Source organism: Myiozetetes cayanensis, unplaced genomic scaffold (assembly GCF_022539395.1).
Source record: "Myiozetetes cayanensis isolate MyiCay16 unplaced genomic scaffold, myiCay2020 scf6-25, whole genome shotgun sequence".
Taxonomy (NCBI): Eukaryota; Metazoa; Chordata; class Aves; order Passeriformes; family Tyrannidae; genus Myiozetetes; species Myiozetetes cayanensis.
In genome coordinates this window covers 54,196,330-54,209,993 of record NW_026087853.1, presented here as the reverse complement: position 1 = coordinate 54,209,993, position 13,664 = coordinate 54,196,330, and the positions used below count along the sequence as shown (strand labels likewise).

Here is a 13,664-nt window from a genome sequence, read left to right as displayed (position 1 = left end):
GCACAGCCCTTTTCCATCAGCTTTTCCCCGGGTACCTTCTCCCGAAGCTCCTTTCAGGTGGGATGGGGGATTAGGCAAATCCGGAATGTTGTCTCGCTGGAGCATTTTTTTCCTGTGTTCTTTTCCCTGAGCCTTTCCCTCCAGGCAGACAATTCTACCCTTCCCCCACATCCTGTCACAGCCCAGAGCGTGTCACAAGGAATTAACGGCTGGAAAGGCTGGGAAGGCTCCTCTGGAACAGTCTCCTTTCTGTGCCCGGGTGGCCCCTCTGTGTGTCCCTTTGTGTCCCATCCAAGTCCCCTCCCCCTGGCCTTTCCCTAGAGCCTCTATGGCCTTTCCCTGCAAGGCCTGATGCCATCCCAGGGCTCCAGGCAGCATTCTCTGTTTCTCGGCGGGAAGAGGGAGGAGGTTTGTGCTGCTGGAGCTCTGGCGGCTTTTCCTGCTCTTCCGTCTCTGCATCCCTGACAGCATCGCTCCCAATCCTCCTTCCCACAATCCACACACAATCTCCTCAGAATAGGGATGATGTCACTTCCTTCCAGAGGGTGCCGGGGGTGTGGAACTGGGGGGGAGTCACGACCCCTGGCTCTCGGCATTCCCGGGAATAAATGAGGGAGCCGCTCTGAGGATGATGCCTGACTCTGTCGGCAGGCGATTCCCACGCCGTCCTTCCCTTTGCCGAGTGGGATTTTCCATGGCTACACGAAGAGTTGGTTGTTCCTTTCTGAGCTTGTGATGCCTGTCTCCGTGGAATTGCACTTTTCCTGGGAAACCCTGCCGGGAGAGGAGGATGCTCAGCGGCTGGACCACATGCCATGTAAGATTTTTGCTTCCATAGATCATTCCCTTCTCTGAGGGGATTCCTGGGTCATGTGCTTCCCTGATTTCAGTGCTGGGAGCTTGGGGGCTGCTTGTGCTGGGATTTGAGATCCTGGGAATTGCTCTTCTTAGGAGCAAGGTGGGGGTTTTTGCTCGGGGCTGTTTGCACTCTGACTTTCCCCTTCCATCCCAAATCCTCTGCTCCATCACATCTCCAGTGTCTCAATGTAATTCTTGGGATCAGCAACGCTGGGATGAAGCTGGAGATTCCTTCCACTGAGAGCTTTTCTTGGAGGGTTTTGGTCTTGGGCCTTCCATCATCTCCCTCCTTTCCAAGACCTCAAACCTCGGGCTTTAAATTTGAGAGTCTTTTGGGAATCAATTGGGGATGTTCCCGCAGTGCATTGGGAGCTTTGTAGTGTCACTCCAGAGTGCAGTGACATTCCCACAGGGAGTATCCCAGTGAGTGACAGGCTGCTCCACTCTGTCCCCATCCGCTGCTGTGGATGAGGAATTCCCATTGGATGTTTGTTGCTGTTGTCGATATCCTGGTTGTCCAGCTGGGAGAGGGTGGTGGAAGCTGAGAGAGCACAACTGGAGTCATGGAAAGCAGGATTCAGCCAAGGGATGATGGGAATGGGGTCTGAGCTGGGCTAGGAGGTGCTGTCCAAAGGCAGGGAGAGAGATGTTGGAAGTGTATCCAGGGTTTGCAATATCCGAGATATCCCAGTGGATATCCAGGAAGGAGTCTCCAGAGGGGCAGTTTGAAGGTAGAACTGGAATGTGCTGGTTATTCTGTGCTAAGGAATTGTGAATCCAAGAGGTGTTGGAATTTCACCTTTGCTTTGTTGGGGAAGTGGAATGTTTCCCTCATGCAAGGGCTGGAAGTGTCCAGAGCTGTAGAATCTCCTGGGATCTGGGGGGGTTTCCAGTCACTGCTGGTTGCAGCAGGTTGGAAGGTCCAGTCCAGGGACTGCGGGTGTCAGCAAAGTGCGGGAGACTCTGGATTTGGGATGTTTGGGGAAGTGGGGGGGTAACCACACCCGCTGACTGGGTTGGGTTTAGTGGGGCAAAGTGGGAATTGGTGCCATGGTCTGTCCCTATCCATGGCAGAGAGGTGGACCTGGGTCATCCTTGAGCTCCCTCCCCATCCATTCTGGAATTCCAAGAGCAGTTACTCATTGGAAGTACAGCTTTGGAGCAGCCTGGGCACTGCAGGGCATGGCTGGAGCACTCCGGGAGTGGGGTATGGAATTGCCTGGGAAAAAAGGGGGTTGGAAAAGGAGCAGAGCTGGGATTTGGAATGGGGATGGATCAGTTGGGAGAGTTTGGAGCATAGCCAAAGTGTGATGATCCCTGGAAGCACAGGAAGGGGACAAGTGGAAGGTGGGACAGGGATGAGGGAACGGAGAGAGGGACAGGGATGAGGGAGCGAGGGGAGGAACAGGACTGATCCCACAGCCAGGAAACCACCAGTGCCTTTGGACAGGTTGCGGAGATAGGATCCCAGATTTGGCAAAAGCAGGGAAAATTCCTGGCTGTGCGTCATGTGCTGGGCCAGAAAAGCAGGAGAGGGCTAAGCTGTGCTGCAGGAGTCCCTGTGGAGCAGGCTGGAGCACTTCCAGCGGGGATGGTGTGGGATGGCTGTGCTGGAGGAGGTGGCTGGAGCACCCGGTGCCATCTCGTGACTTTCCAGCACTCCTGTTTCTATTTTTCCAAAGGGTTTGTGAGGCTCTAAAAATAGGAGCACAAACAAAACATGGGCAGGGAACAGCAGCTCCTGGATCTTCCCCCACCTTGGATTTGGAGTGCAAAGATGTGGAGCTGGCAGGATGCTCCTAGTGGCCCAGGGAGAGAGATCCTAGGAACTGATATTCCCAGCTGGAAGTACTACTGGGAGCCGGGCGATATTCCTCAGATGCTTCCACTGACTCCTAATGGATATTTTGGCTTCCTGAGCTAAGTGAGGGGAGGAATTGTTGGTCCACAGGAGCCTGGCAGCATGTGTGTCCGTCGAAAAACATGGCAGTAGGGTTTCTGAGGCTGGAATAACCTACCCAAAATCCCACTAGCCCAGGTTGCTCCAAGCCCTGTCCCACCTGGCCCTGAGCTTTTCCAGGGATGGGTCTATTGGAATTTGGGGCTGTGTTTCTGTACAGGGGCTCAGGAAAAACAACCATGGAATCCTGGAGTGGTTTGACTTGGCCCTAACAGGATTCCAGGTAATCCCATGAACTGGAGCTGGATGAGTTACCAGCTTCGCCTCATCATTCCCACTCTGCAAATTCCTTCCTTTCCTGGCTCTTCCTGAGAGAGAGGTGCTGGAATAAAACCCAGGGTAACTTCTGGCTGCACCCCTACAGGTTGTGGCGCTCTCCAGAGGGGGATGAAGGGGCTCAGCATCCTTCTTTTCCATTCTTTTCCAGGAGGTGAGTGTCACGCCTACTGAACTTCCCAGGACCCGCCAGCCATGCCAGGGATTGTCGTGTTCCGCCGCCGCTGGTCCGTGGGCAGCGATGACCTGGTTCTGCCAGCCGTCTTCCTCTTCCTCCTGCACACCACCTGGTAAGTGAGAAGGGCACAGGGAGGCTTGGAATCCTCCCAGGGATTCTTTTGGCTGTTCTCGTCGTGGCTGGAAATTCTTCCCGTGCACCTGGAAGATTCTGCTGGGGCATTTCTGAGGGACACCAAGAGGTTCCAGCTCCTGGTTTTTTTAGCTGAACTCTGTCCCAAATTCTATCCTAGTCCCAGAGAGCCTAACCAGAGCTCCCTGTATCCTCCCATGCCCACAGGAATTTGGGACTGAGTTTCTGTCCGGGGGCTCAGGAATAACAATCATAGAATCCTGGAATGGGTTGGAAGGGACCTTAAACCTCATCCAGTTCCAACTCCAACACCTTCCACTAGCCCAGGTTGCTCCAAGGCCCATCCCACCTGACCTCGGACACTTCCAGGGATGGGTCTGTTGGAACTTAGGGTTGGGTTTCTGTACAGGGGTTCTGGAAAAACAATCATGGAATCCAGGAGTGCTTTGGGTTGGAAGGGACCAGTTCCAAGTATGCCGTGGGCAGGGATACCTTCCACTATCCCAGGTTGCTCCAACCCGGCCTTGGACGTTTCCAGGGGTGGGGCAGCCATAGCTTCTCTGGGCAAGAATGGGAGTGGCAAATGACGGGAGGCAGATCCTATTGCTGTGCTGGGGGAACAGAGCTCCCGGCTGGCCTCTGGGAATTGGGGGGAACCAACAGAACTCTGAGCCCTTGTGGGGCCCCGAGCAGCTTTGTGGCATTCCCAGCGCTTTTTCCCTGGCAGGTTTGTGATCCTGTCCGTGGTACTCTTCGGGCTGGTGTACAACCCCAATGAGACCTGCTCCCTGAACTTGGTGGACCACGGCCGGGGCTACCTGGGCATCCTGCTGAGCTGCATGATCGCCGAGCTGGCCATCATCTGGCTCAGCATGCGTGGCAGCATCCTGTACACCGAGCCACGCGACTCCATGCAGTACGTGCTCTACGTCCGCCTGGGTGAGCCCCCTGCCCACATCCCACCCTTCTCTGGGCCCCCCGGAATGCCCTCCCTGTCCCAGAACTCCAGAGGCTGCTCCCTGGCACTGCCACTGGGGACTGCTCCCGATATTCCCCCACCTTGCTGTGGGCCACGCCAGCAACGCGCTTTCTTGCCCCTCCTCATCGGTGTCTTTGGAGGGGGTTTTGGGGGTCACAAACACTCACAAAATTCCTCCACCCAAAAGTCATCAAATCCCCCCAGAAAAGCCAAATCAAGCACTTCTCCCCTTGCCCCTGCAAATTGGCATCTCTGTGACCCCAAACACCTGCAAAATTCCTTCCCAAAATACTTCCCCAAAAATCCGTATTCTCCTGAAAGACACAAAAATCCCCCCCAAAGCCCAAAGAAAGCTCATTTTCAACCCCAAATGGGCATCTCTGTGGACTCCCAAATTCCCCCAAAGTGTTGGGAGACCCCCAAAACCCTCCCAAAGTGCCCCGAATTCCCCAAAATGTCCCAAACTCCCCCAAATCCCTAAAAGGCTCCAAAACACCCAAATGCCCCCAAAACCCAAGCCCTCCAAAGTGCTCCAAATTCCACAAAACCCCTAAATTCCCCCCCAACCCCCTAAACCCTCCAAATTTCCCTCAATCCCAGTCCCATATTTCTCTCCCTAAAATTGCATGTTTTCCTCCCTAAAAACGAGCATTCCTCTCCCTGAAAACATTCCCTGTCTCCCTCATCCAAGAACTAGAGCAGGAAGAGATCATTCCTTCATTCCTCATCCAGGACTCGTTTTCCCTGTGTTCTCTCACCTCCCAGCCACAGGAATTTAATCAGATTTTGCTATGCTCAGGGAAGGTTTTAAGGGAAAAACCTTCTGGAAATGCAGATCCAAACAAAGCATCTCGTGGCTTTGCATCCCTGCTTTTTGCTGGGTTGTTTTCCTGCAGAATCCACTAAAAACCAGGGATAACCTGGCTTGGAAACTCTGTCTGGGAGAGGTTTTTTACCTCTCTGCGGATGGTTAATGTGAACAGCGAACAAACATCCCTCCTTCCAGCCTTCCCTTGGGAAGCAGGGGCAAGGGAGGTGGGGAAAATCCAAGGAGATGTTTTTCCTGCCCCAGGGAATGTCCCCTGTTCTTCCTTAAACTCCCAGTGTGTTCCGGGCCGGGATTTGCGCCGGACTGTGTTTGTGTCCCTGTTTCCCGGAGCTTTTGACTCCTGGTGCTTCATCAGCGCTGCCGATGGAAGTGGGAATGTGACCGGTGCGTGGGCAAGGTCTATGTGACTGTCCCAGTTTAAGCCTGTGCCAGTTAATGCGGAGGAATTTAGGGAATGAACTCCCATGGGAACCTGGGAATGTCTGCTCCCTGCTCCTGTCCTGCAGCAAGTGTTGTCAGAGGGGAGACAAGCCAAGCTTAGCAAAACCTGACTCAGTTTAAGGCGCAAACTGAGATGAGCAGGAACCGGTTCCAACCTCGGGTCCCTGCCCAGGAAAACTCTTGGAACTGGTTTTTCCAGGTCTGTGGTAAAACCACTTATGGAAAGATCCTTATGGATGAGGAGAGTGGGTGGTATTAGGCCGGGCTGGATTTAGTCTCGACTCCATCCCAAGCCATTCCCAAGCAAGTTATTTATCTGCTCCATGCTTGATTGCCCACTTGTTCTTTGGTATTCTGGGAAGTGGGAGGACAGGCACTTGGGAGCAGTTTCCCAACTTTTTTATTCCAGGAGAACTACTGTTAATCCCCAGTCTCATGTTCCTTGTCACAGTAAAACCGAGGAGCCAGTAAGTGATTCCTGAAGGAATGTGTCCTGGGAACTGTTCCTGGAAGGGTGCAGAGTCACTGGGAATGTTTCCTAAGCATAGAAATCCTGACCACACAGAATTTCTTTGGGATCTGGGAACCAGGCCAGCTGTCTGAGGTGGTTCAGTCCTGGATCCTGCAATTCCTGGTGCCTCAGGGAACCTTTCCAGCAGCGTGGGTGGAATGTGGATCTGTGATTCACACCCTGACACAACCAAGGGCACTGACCTCTCTGTGATCCCCCCTTTTTTTTTTTTTTTTTTTTTTTTTATGGGGAACTGTGATGGTTTTGATCTAGGCCTTCCTGGTGACCAGTTTGTAACCAAGGAAGTGACCAAGTACCCAGTATTCCTTACGATTTTTACGTAAACCAGGGTGTAAATAAGTTAGAGATTAGAGACCTCGCTCTCTTCTCTTCCGGCGAGGTTCGGGAACAGTGGATCCTTGCGTTGGTATTGCTTATCTAAGGGTGAGGCCTGCAGCATCCACTGTCCTGCCACGTGGAGGTTTCGGGGAGTGCTGGCCGTGTCTACCAATCCTACTTTTCTAAGGGACGTGGTGAGATCTGTTTTGCTAGTTATTATTATAATTCTTGAGTTTGATAGCGTATACCTGTTTGATGTCCCTTTTTGTCCCTTTTTTCCCCTTTCTCTATCCCTTCAGGGGGTGGATTCCCTTTTACTGTGTATATAGCATCTTAACTGTATATAACTGTAATTTACGTAAAAATATATATTTTTATATAAGCAACTTGGCTTTAGGTTCTTTAATTTTTATAGGGTTTTTTTTGCCTTTCTTTGCCCTAAGGGAAGAAGGAAGGGGGAAGAGGGGGCTGCTACTGGAGGTTTGGACATTTGGCAGGAGGCTGAGGTCCAAACTATCACAGGAGCAGTCACATTTTTGCTTTAATATCCCTTTCCAAAGCGTTTTCCTTCCAGGCCAAGTAACTTGTCCCCATGTTTCCTTGCTGGAAACAGGGGCAGGAGTCAATCCTTAGGGAAACACTGCTGTTATCCACGGTATTCCCTCTTTTCCCAGCTATCCTGGTGATTGAGTTCGTCTATGCCATCGTGGGAATCGTGTGGCTGACCCAGTACTACACCTCCTGCAATGACATCATGGCCAAGAGCGTCACTCTGGGTACGGATTGGGAATGTCAGGCTGCATTCCGGCAGATCCATGCCCGCCATTCCCTCCCGCTGGCTTGGGCTGGACTCCTGGAAGTGGATTGGAGCTGTCAATGCGCTCCTTGTTTCCCCATTCCATTTGTTTGTGCCACCAGCGCTGAGACAGGGGTTCGTGTTCCCGGGGAAAGGATGGGCAGGGGGGAGCCTGGAAATCCCGCTTTTCCACTTAAAAATGGCTTCACTGTTCCCCTGGAACTCTTTTCCCACCTCTTGGTGGAAACGTGTTCATGGTGTAGCCCTGGGTGTTCCGGGGGTGTTCAATAACCCCACAAACAGCTGGGAAAACTCCACCAGCCGTGCTTTGGAAGCTGTTCTGGAGGGTGGGTCTGGGATGGGGCCAGAGCGCATGATTCCATGATTTTTTTTTTATTTTTTTTTTTTTTTTTTTAGGAATGGTGGTGTGTAACTGGGTGGTGATCCTGAGCGTGTGCATCACCGTGCTCTGTGTCTTTGACCCCACGGGCAGGACCTTCGTCAAACTGCGGGCCACGAAGCGCCGGCAGCGCAACCTGCGCACCTACAACCTGAGGTGAGGTGGCATTCCAGGGGATCCAGGAGCTTTGCTTGGCTGGGATGGGGCATTTCGGTTCTGCTCCTTGGCTTGCACAGAGCAAACCTGCTACCAAATCCCAGAGGATCTGCCTTAGAAACTGGGGGATCACGGGGCTTTCCAGGGAAGGAAAGGGTGGGGGGGAGGGAATAGACTCCTGGTTCACAAGGATTGGATGGATGTGGGAATGATTATGTGCTTTACACTCCCCTTTCCATGCCTGGAATGGTTTTAAGATGATTCCTTCAACAAATCATCCAAATGTGGGAATTTAAGGGTGGGAGGAAACAATGCGAAATTGATGCAGGGAGAGATCGTGGAATCATCATGGAATGCTGGAATGGTTTGGATTGGAAAGGACCTTATGGAACATCTCATTCCATCCCCTGCCATGGGCTGGGACGTTTTCCACTAGTCCAGGTCGCTCCAAACCCTGTCCTGGAACACTTCCAGGGATGGGGCAGCCACAGCTTCCCTGGGAAATCCATTCCACGGCCTCTCCACCCTCACAGAGAATTCCTTCCCAATATCCCATCTATCCCAGCCCTCTGGCAGTAGGAAGCTGTTCCCCCTTGTCCAGTTACTTCAGGTCCTTTTCCAGACTCCTTTTCCAGCTCTCTTAGAGTCCCTTTAGGCCCTGGAAGAGAGGCTCTAAGGTTTACCTTGAGCCTTCCCTTCTCCAGGCTGAGCAAATCCTCATTTGCTCATCCTGGAGCAGTGTTTTCCTTGGATTCATTAAGGCCTACAGCTGGATTCCACTTCCTGGAGCTGTTCAAGCCCTACAGCTGGATTCCACTTCCTGGAGTGTGTCCAGGGAAGGGAGCGGGATCTGGGGAAGGAGTTGGAGCAGCTGAGGGAGCTGGGGAGGCTCAGTCTGGGGAACAGGCGACTCAGGGGGGACCTTCCCATTCCATACAACTCCTTGACGGGGGGAGGGTCGGGAACAAGAGGAGAGGAAATGACATCAAGCGGCACCGGGGGATGTTTAGGTTGGATTTAGGGAAAATTCCTTCCTGGAAGGGGTTGGAACAGGCTGCCCAGGTCAGAGGTGGAGTCACCATCCCTGGAGGGATTTAGGATCCCTGTGGATGTGGCACCTGGGGATGTGGATCAGTGCTGGGAGAACAGTTGGACTTTGTGATCCTAGAGGTCTTTTCCAACTTTAATTCCATGATTCTGTGGTTATTGATCTTCCTGTTATTCCCAGACACCGGCTGGAGGAAGGCCAGGCCAGCAGCTGGACAAGGAGGCTCAAAGTGTTCCTTTGCTGCACGAGGACAAAGGACTCGCAGTCGGTGGGTACCAAAAATTCCCTGTAGGAGCCAGAAAATTGGGATATCACTGGGAGAAATCCATGGGTTTACAAGTTTTAGGATCAAATCTTGGCAGCAGTTCCTGGTCAGCTCCAGTTTCTCTTCCCAGCCAGTTTGCTGAGGCAGTTTATCCTGTTTTTTTGGATCAGCCCTGTGTCCTTAATGAGGAGGATTTGGGAATGGGAAAATACAAACCTGGAAAAATCAGCAAAATAATCTGGATTTATTAATAGCCAAAAACTACTTAATCCACAGATCCACAGGGATAGATTACTGGGAATTTTCATGTTCTGCAGTTGGGAATTTCCCTTGCAGGGAAGGGGAAAGGGCTTGATCTTCCTTCCCTAAAAGTTCTTGTTCCGTTCTTTTCGGAAGCAGTGGGAGCAGCTGCAAGGACTCAGCAGGATTCCTTAGGACCTGCTGGAGAGCTGAGTAAAACCTTGGTGCTGGGAAAAACGTGGAAAACTTCCCTGATAACTTGTTGTATTGAATTTAGTGGGAATGCCAGGTGTTTGAGGACCTGGCAGAACCAGGGAATTGTTCCCAAACACCATAATTCCGGATAAAAGCCATGAAACCCAAGGAAATCCTTCATGTCTCCCAAAGCAACAGTTGAAATCCCTGAGCTCTGAATGAGTTACAACCTCACAGGGAAAAAACTGGGAGTTCTCCAGGACATTCCAAGCAAACCAGCAGCCTCCCCAAATGTTTCGCTTCAGTTGGAAGGGCACGGAAAATGACAGGGAAAACACCCAGGGAGTGACCACAGCAGCCTGGCCTGGCTAAATATAGCCTGGAGCTCTGCTTCCAGAGGGATGAGCAGGAAAAGGAGCACACTGGGAAGGAACAGGAGTTTGGAGAGGAAGGGAAACGTGTCTGGAATTGAAATTCCACAGGGAAAGGTGGAAAAATGAAGGAGAGTTGGGTGAAGGCCACTGTTGTTATTCCTCCCAGCGGGCAACTGGGATGAACTGGATTAACAGGGTTTGTCAGGAATTATCCACAGGGCGCAGCTTCCAGAAGCTGCAGGAATTGGTGCAGGCCTGTGCAGGAATCCAGCACCCTCCCAGGATGCCTTTCCCTGGCTGGAATGCCACTGGGTTCCCAGGGAATGTCCCAGCCCCATCCTGCTGGGAAGTCCCAGCTCCTCTGCTCAAGAAATCCAGCAGGAACACCAAAACCTGGGATAAACCTTACAGGCACCCAAAGGTCCTGATTCCTGAACAACTCCCACTTGCTCAGGACTGTAAAGTATTCCAAGCTCTTTTTAACAAACTTTTCATTGTGCAGAGACTGATTCTCCCCTTTTTTGGTCCCTACAGGGACTGTTTCTCCCTGGTTTGTGGTTGTTTTTTTTTTTTTTTTTTTTAATTCAGGATAAAAGCAGATTCCAGATTCTTCACATTCCTCATGCTGTTGAATTCCCACTTTATATCCAGCTGGAGCCATTTGCAGCCTCTGGGATTTGGGAGGTCAGGATTTCAGGGATGCTGCAGCTGGAATGTTGGAGAGGTTAATATGAGGCTTTCCAAGGGCACCTCTGGCACAGTTGGCACCTGGATCCCCATCTCTTAATGGGGACTTCACTCCCTTGGAAAGAGTGGGAAGTGATTGGAAGTCCCACACTCCAGGAGTTTGGTGGGGATAAAGGGATGTAGGTCACTCCTGCAGGAGCAAGGATGTCATTCCTGCTGGGAAAAGAAGGAATTTACTGCCTTGATGGTCAGAGAAAAGAGAGGAGAAATCCTGTCCTGGAAAGCACTTGGGATTTCCACAGCTGCAGGTTTGAGGAGCTGTGTAAAGGATACTCTGAAAATCTGGGATAAAAATTCAGGATAAGGCTCTGATAATCCTTGGAAGGAAAGGTTTGGCATGGCAGGAGTCAAAATACTGTTGGTTTGCTACAACTCCCCATTCCAGCCTCTGGATCACCCTTTTCCTTAGGCTGGAATAATGACACATCAGCTCTGACTCACATTCCAGCCTATCTCTTGCTTCCCAAAATGTTCTCCCTCGGGCTTTTGTGGTTTTTTCCCCTGTAGTACAGAGAAAAAGGTGGAAAAAGAACGTTTCTCCTCAATATTTTGGTCCCACTGCTCCAGAGCCTTTGCTTGACCCTTTCAGGTCACTTCCACTTCTGTCCCTCCTTTTGTGGGATTGATCACCTTCTCCCCTGGGAATTCTGCATTTAGTGACTCAGGTCTTTTTCCAGGTTTTCCCTTTCAGGCCTTTTTGCTTGGGTACCATCCTAAATAAAGCTGGAAAAGCCTGGCAATAGGGGTCAAAGGATCCCAGGGCCGGGTTAAACTTCAACCGGAGGGTCTGGGTTAAATGTCGGGAAAAAAGGATCCCAGATGGGAGTTAAATTTGGGAAAAGGACCCCAGATCTGGGTTAAACATGGGCCAAAGGACTTCTGGGCCTGGATTAAATATGGGCAAGTTAAATTTAGGCAAAAGGATCCCACGTCTGGGTTACATTTGGGAAAAGGCTCCCAGGTTTGGGTTAAATATGAGAAAAGTATCCCGGGACAAACTTAGAATTGAAGAGCCTGTAAACAGGACAAAATCACTCCTTTTTTTCCCCCTGGAATAGCTTTGATTGTGTTTTCGAGGATAAGGATGAGTCCAAGGTGACTCTGGATTGGGATTTACTTGCTTTTCATTGTATTTTCCCTGTTTTATTTAATGCATAGATCCCAAAACATTCCCTTTCCCTCCCTTTGAGCCTGCCCGGGATGTGTGGATGTTCTTCCCACAGGACAAATCCATCCTCCAACTGGGAATATGGAAAGTAAACAGGAACCAATAATTCCACAATTAGTCCAGGTCTGGCATTCCCTGAAGGAATCTTGTGCATCTCCAGCAATGAGGCCAATCCCAAAGCACCTCTCTCCCTGGCTTTTTCAGGATGCCTATTCTGAGATCGCCTACCTTTTTGCGGAGTTTTTCCGGGATCTGGACATCGTGCCCTCCGATATCATTGCCGGGCTGGTGCTCCTGAGGCAGCGGCAGCGGGCCAAGCGCAACGCCGTCCTGGATGAGGTGGGGAATGGGAACACCTGGGAATGTGGCCTGCCCTGGGAGCACCATGGGACTCTGCCTGCCTCGCTCAGCTGGGAATTAAAAATAGTAGCCAATTTAAGCAGCTTTTCCCAAGTTTTTCCCAGCTGATGCCGAGTTGAGTTTGGGGTTTGTTGTCCACAAATACAGGTCGAGCTCTCGATCCCAAAAAAAACCTCGAAGTGGGTTGTAGGGAAGATTATTCCCTGTGATGTGGAGGAGACTCCAGCAAGCTTCAGGAGGGAAAATTCCTAAATTTCCAAACCATTATTCACATTTTTAAATTGTCAACCCAGGAGAAAATTGATTTGTTTGTTTTTTTTTTTTTTTTTCTCCCTTGACTTGGAATTTGGGAATAAAACCATTGGAAGCATTTGAGGAACCTGGTTGAGTAGACTTTTGTAAGAAATTTCCTGTGTGTTTGGGATTTACAGGCAAACAATGACATTCTGGCTTTCCTGTCTGGAATGCCAGTGACCAGGAACACCAAGTACCTGGACCTGAAGAACGCGGTAAGCCCCTGGAATGTGTAATCCTGGGAACTCTCCTGTGTAACCTGCTTTCCCTTCCTCAGTGGCTTCTCTTATTCCTTTCTGCCCCTCTTGGAAAAAATCTGAGAAATTCCAGGTCTTGGATTTTTCTCTGAATTTTCTCTTCCCACCTCATCTTTCCCCCTGATTTTTTCCTCTGATTTTTCTGATTTTTTTTTTCTCTGATTTCCTCTCAGACTTTTTTTCCCCCCTGATTTTTCCCCCCCTTATTCCCCATCTCATACCAACACTATTTAACTCCTACTCCAACTGTCCAGGATAACTGACCTTTTCCAGGACACAACTGAGACACACGGCCCTAAACTGTCTTTATCCCTCTCTGGGCATCCTATGACCTGTTGGCAGCAGGATATTTAGGGAGCTCATTCCCAAACCTGCAGGGAGCTGTTTCCTTGGCAGTAGGGTGGGATACAGAGGGAAATCCCTCAGGAGAAGAGGCGAATCCTGCCCAAATCACCACCTCGCTCCCCTGGAGCGGAACTGGGGGAGGAGGGGGATGCTCAGCAAGGAGGTCTAACTGTGGAAACGGGAAATGAGGAGGAACATTCCAAGAGATTACCGGCTGTCCATGTCTTCCAGCAAGAAATGCAGCGGTACCGGGAGGTGTGTTACTACATGCTCTTCGCACTGGCTGCCTACGGATGGCCCATTTACCTGATGCGGAAGCCTACGTGTGGACTGTGTCGCCTGGCCAGATCCTGCTCGTGAGTGCCTGCTCTGCCCTCATCCCTCTGGCCCTCCTCTTTATCTCCCCAGACTAGGAAATCACCATTCCCCATATTTATGTCATCACTACTCTCCATCCCCACTCTGTTTCTTCTCTGCTGCTTCTCTGCTTTTCTCTTCTTATGCTTTCTTTTCCTG

General features: G+C 51.0%; 1 protein-coding gene across 9 annotated transcripts in view; it reads left to right on the top strand.

Annotated features, from left to right (window-relative positions):
• The window catches only part of DAGLA (diacylglycerol lipase alpha), a 53,183-nt gene that overhangs the window by 17,987 nt on the left and 21,532 nt on the right, over window positions 1-13,664 (top strand). For 5 of the 9 annotated variants that reach the window (XM_050337139.1, XM_050337145.1, XM_050337138.1 and 2 more), the window contains 9 exons: window positions 652-817; window positions 3,246-3,384; window positions 4,132-4,343; window positions 7,178-7,279; window positions 7,717-7,855; window positions 9,084-9,171; window positions 12,097-12,231; window positions 12,684-12,761; window positions 13,380-13,504. In XM_050337139.1, the coding sequence (XP_050193096.1) occupies window positions 3,290-3,384; window positions 4,132-4,343; window positions 7,178-7,279; window positions 7,717-7,855; window positions 9,084-9,171; window positions 12,097-12,231; window positions 12,684-12,761; window positions 13,380-13,504 (974 nt within the window). In that variant the 5' untranslated portion in view covers window positions 652-817; window positions 3,246-3,289. Of the gene's footprint in view, window positions 1-651; window positions 818-3,245; window positions 3,385-4,131; window positions 4,344-7,177; window positions 7,280-7,716; window positions 7,856-9,083; window positions 9,172-12,096; window positions 12,232-12,683; window positions 12,762-13,379; window positions 13,505-13,664 lie in introns of those variants that run through there. The other 4 variants (XM_050337142.1, XM_050337143.1, XM_050337144.1 and 1 more) reach the window with 2 other exon arrangements.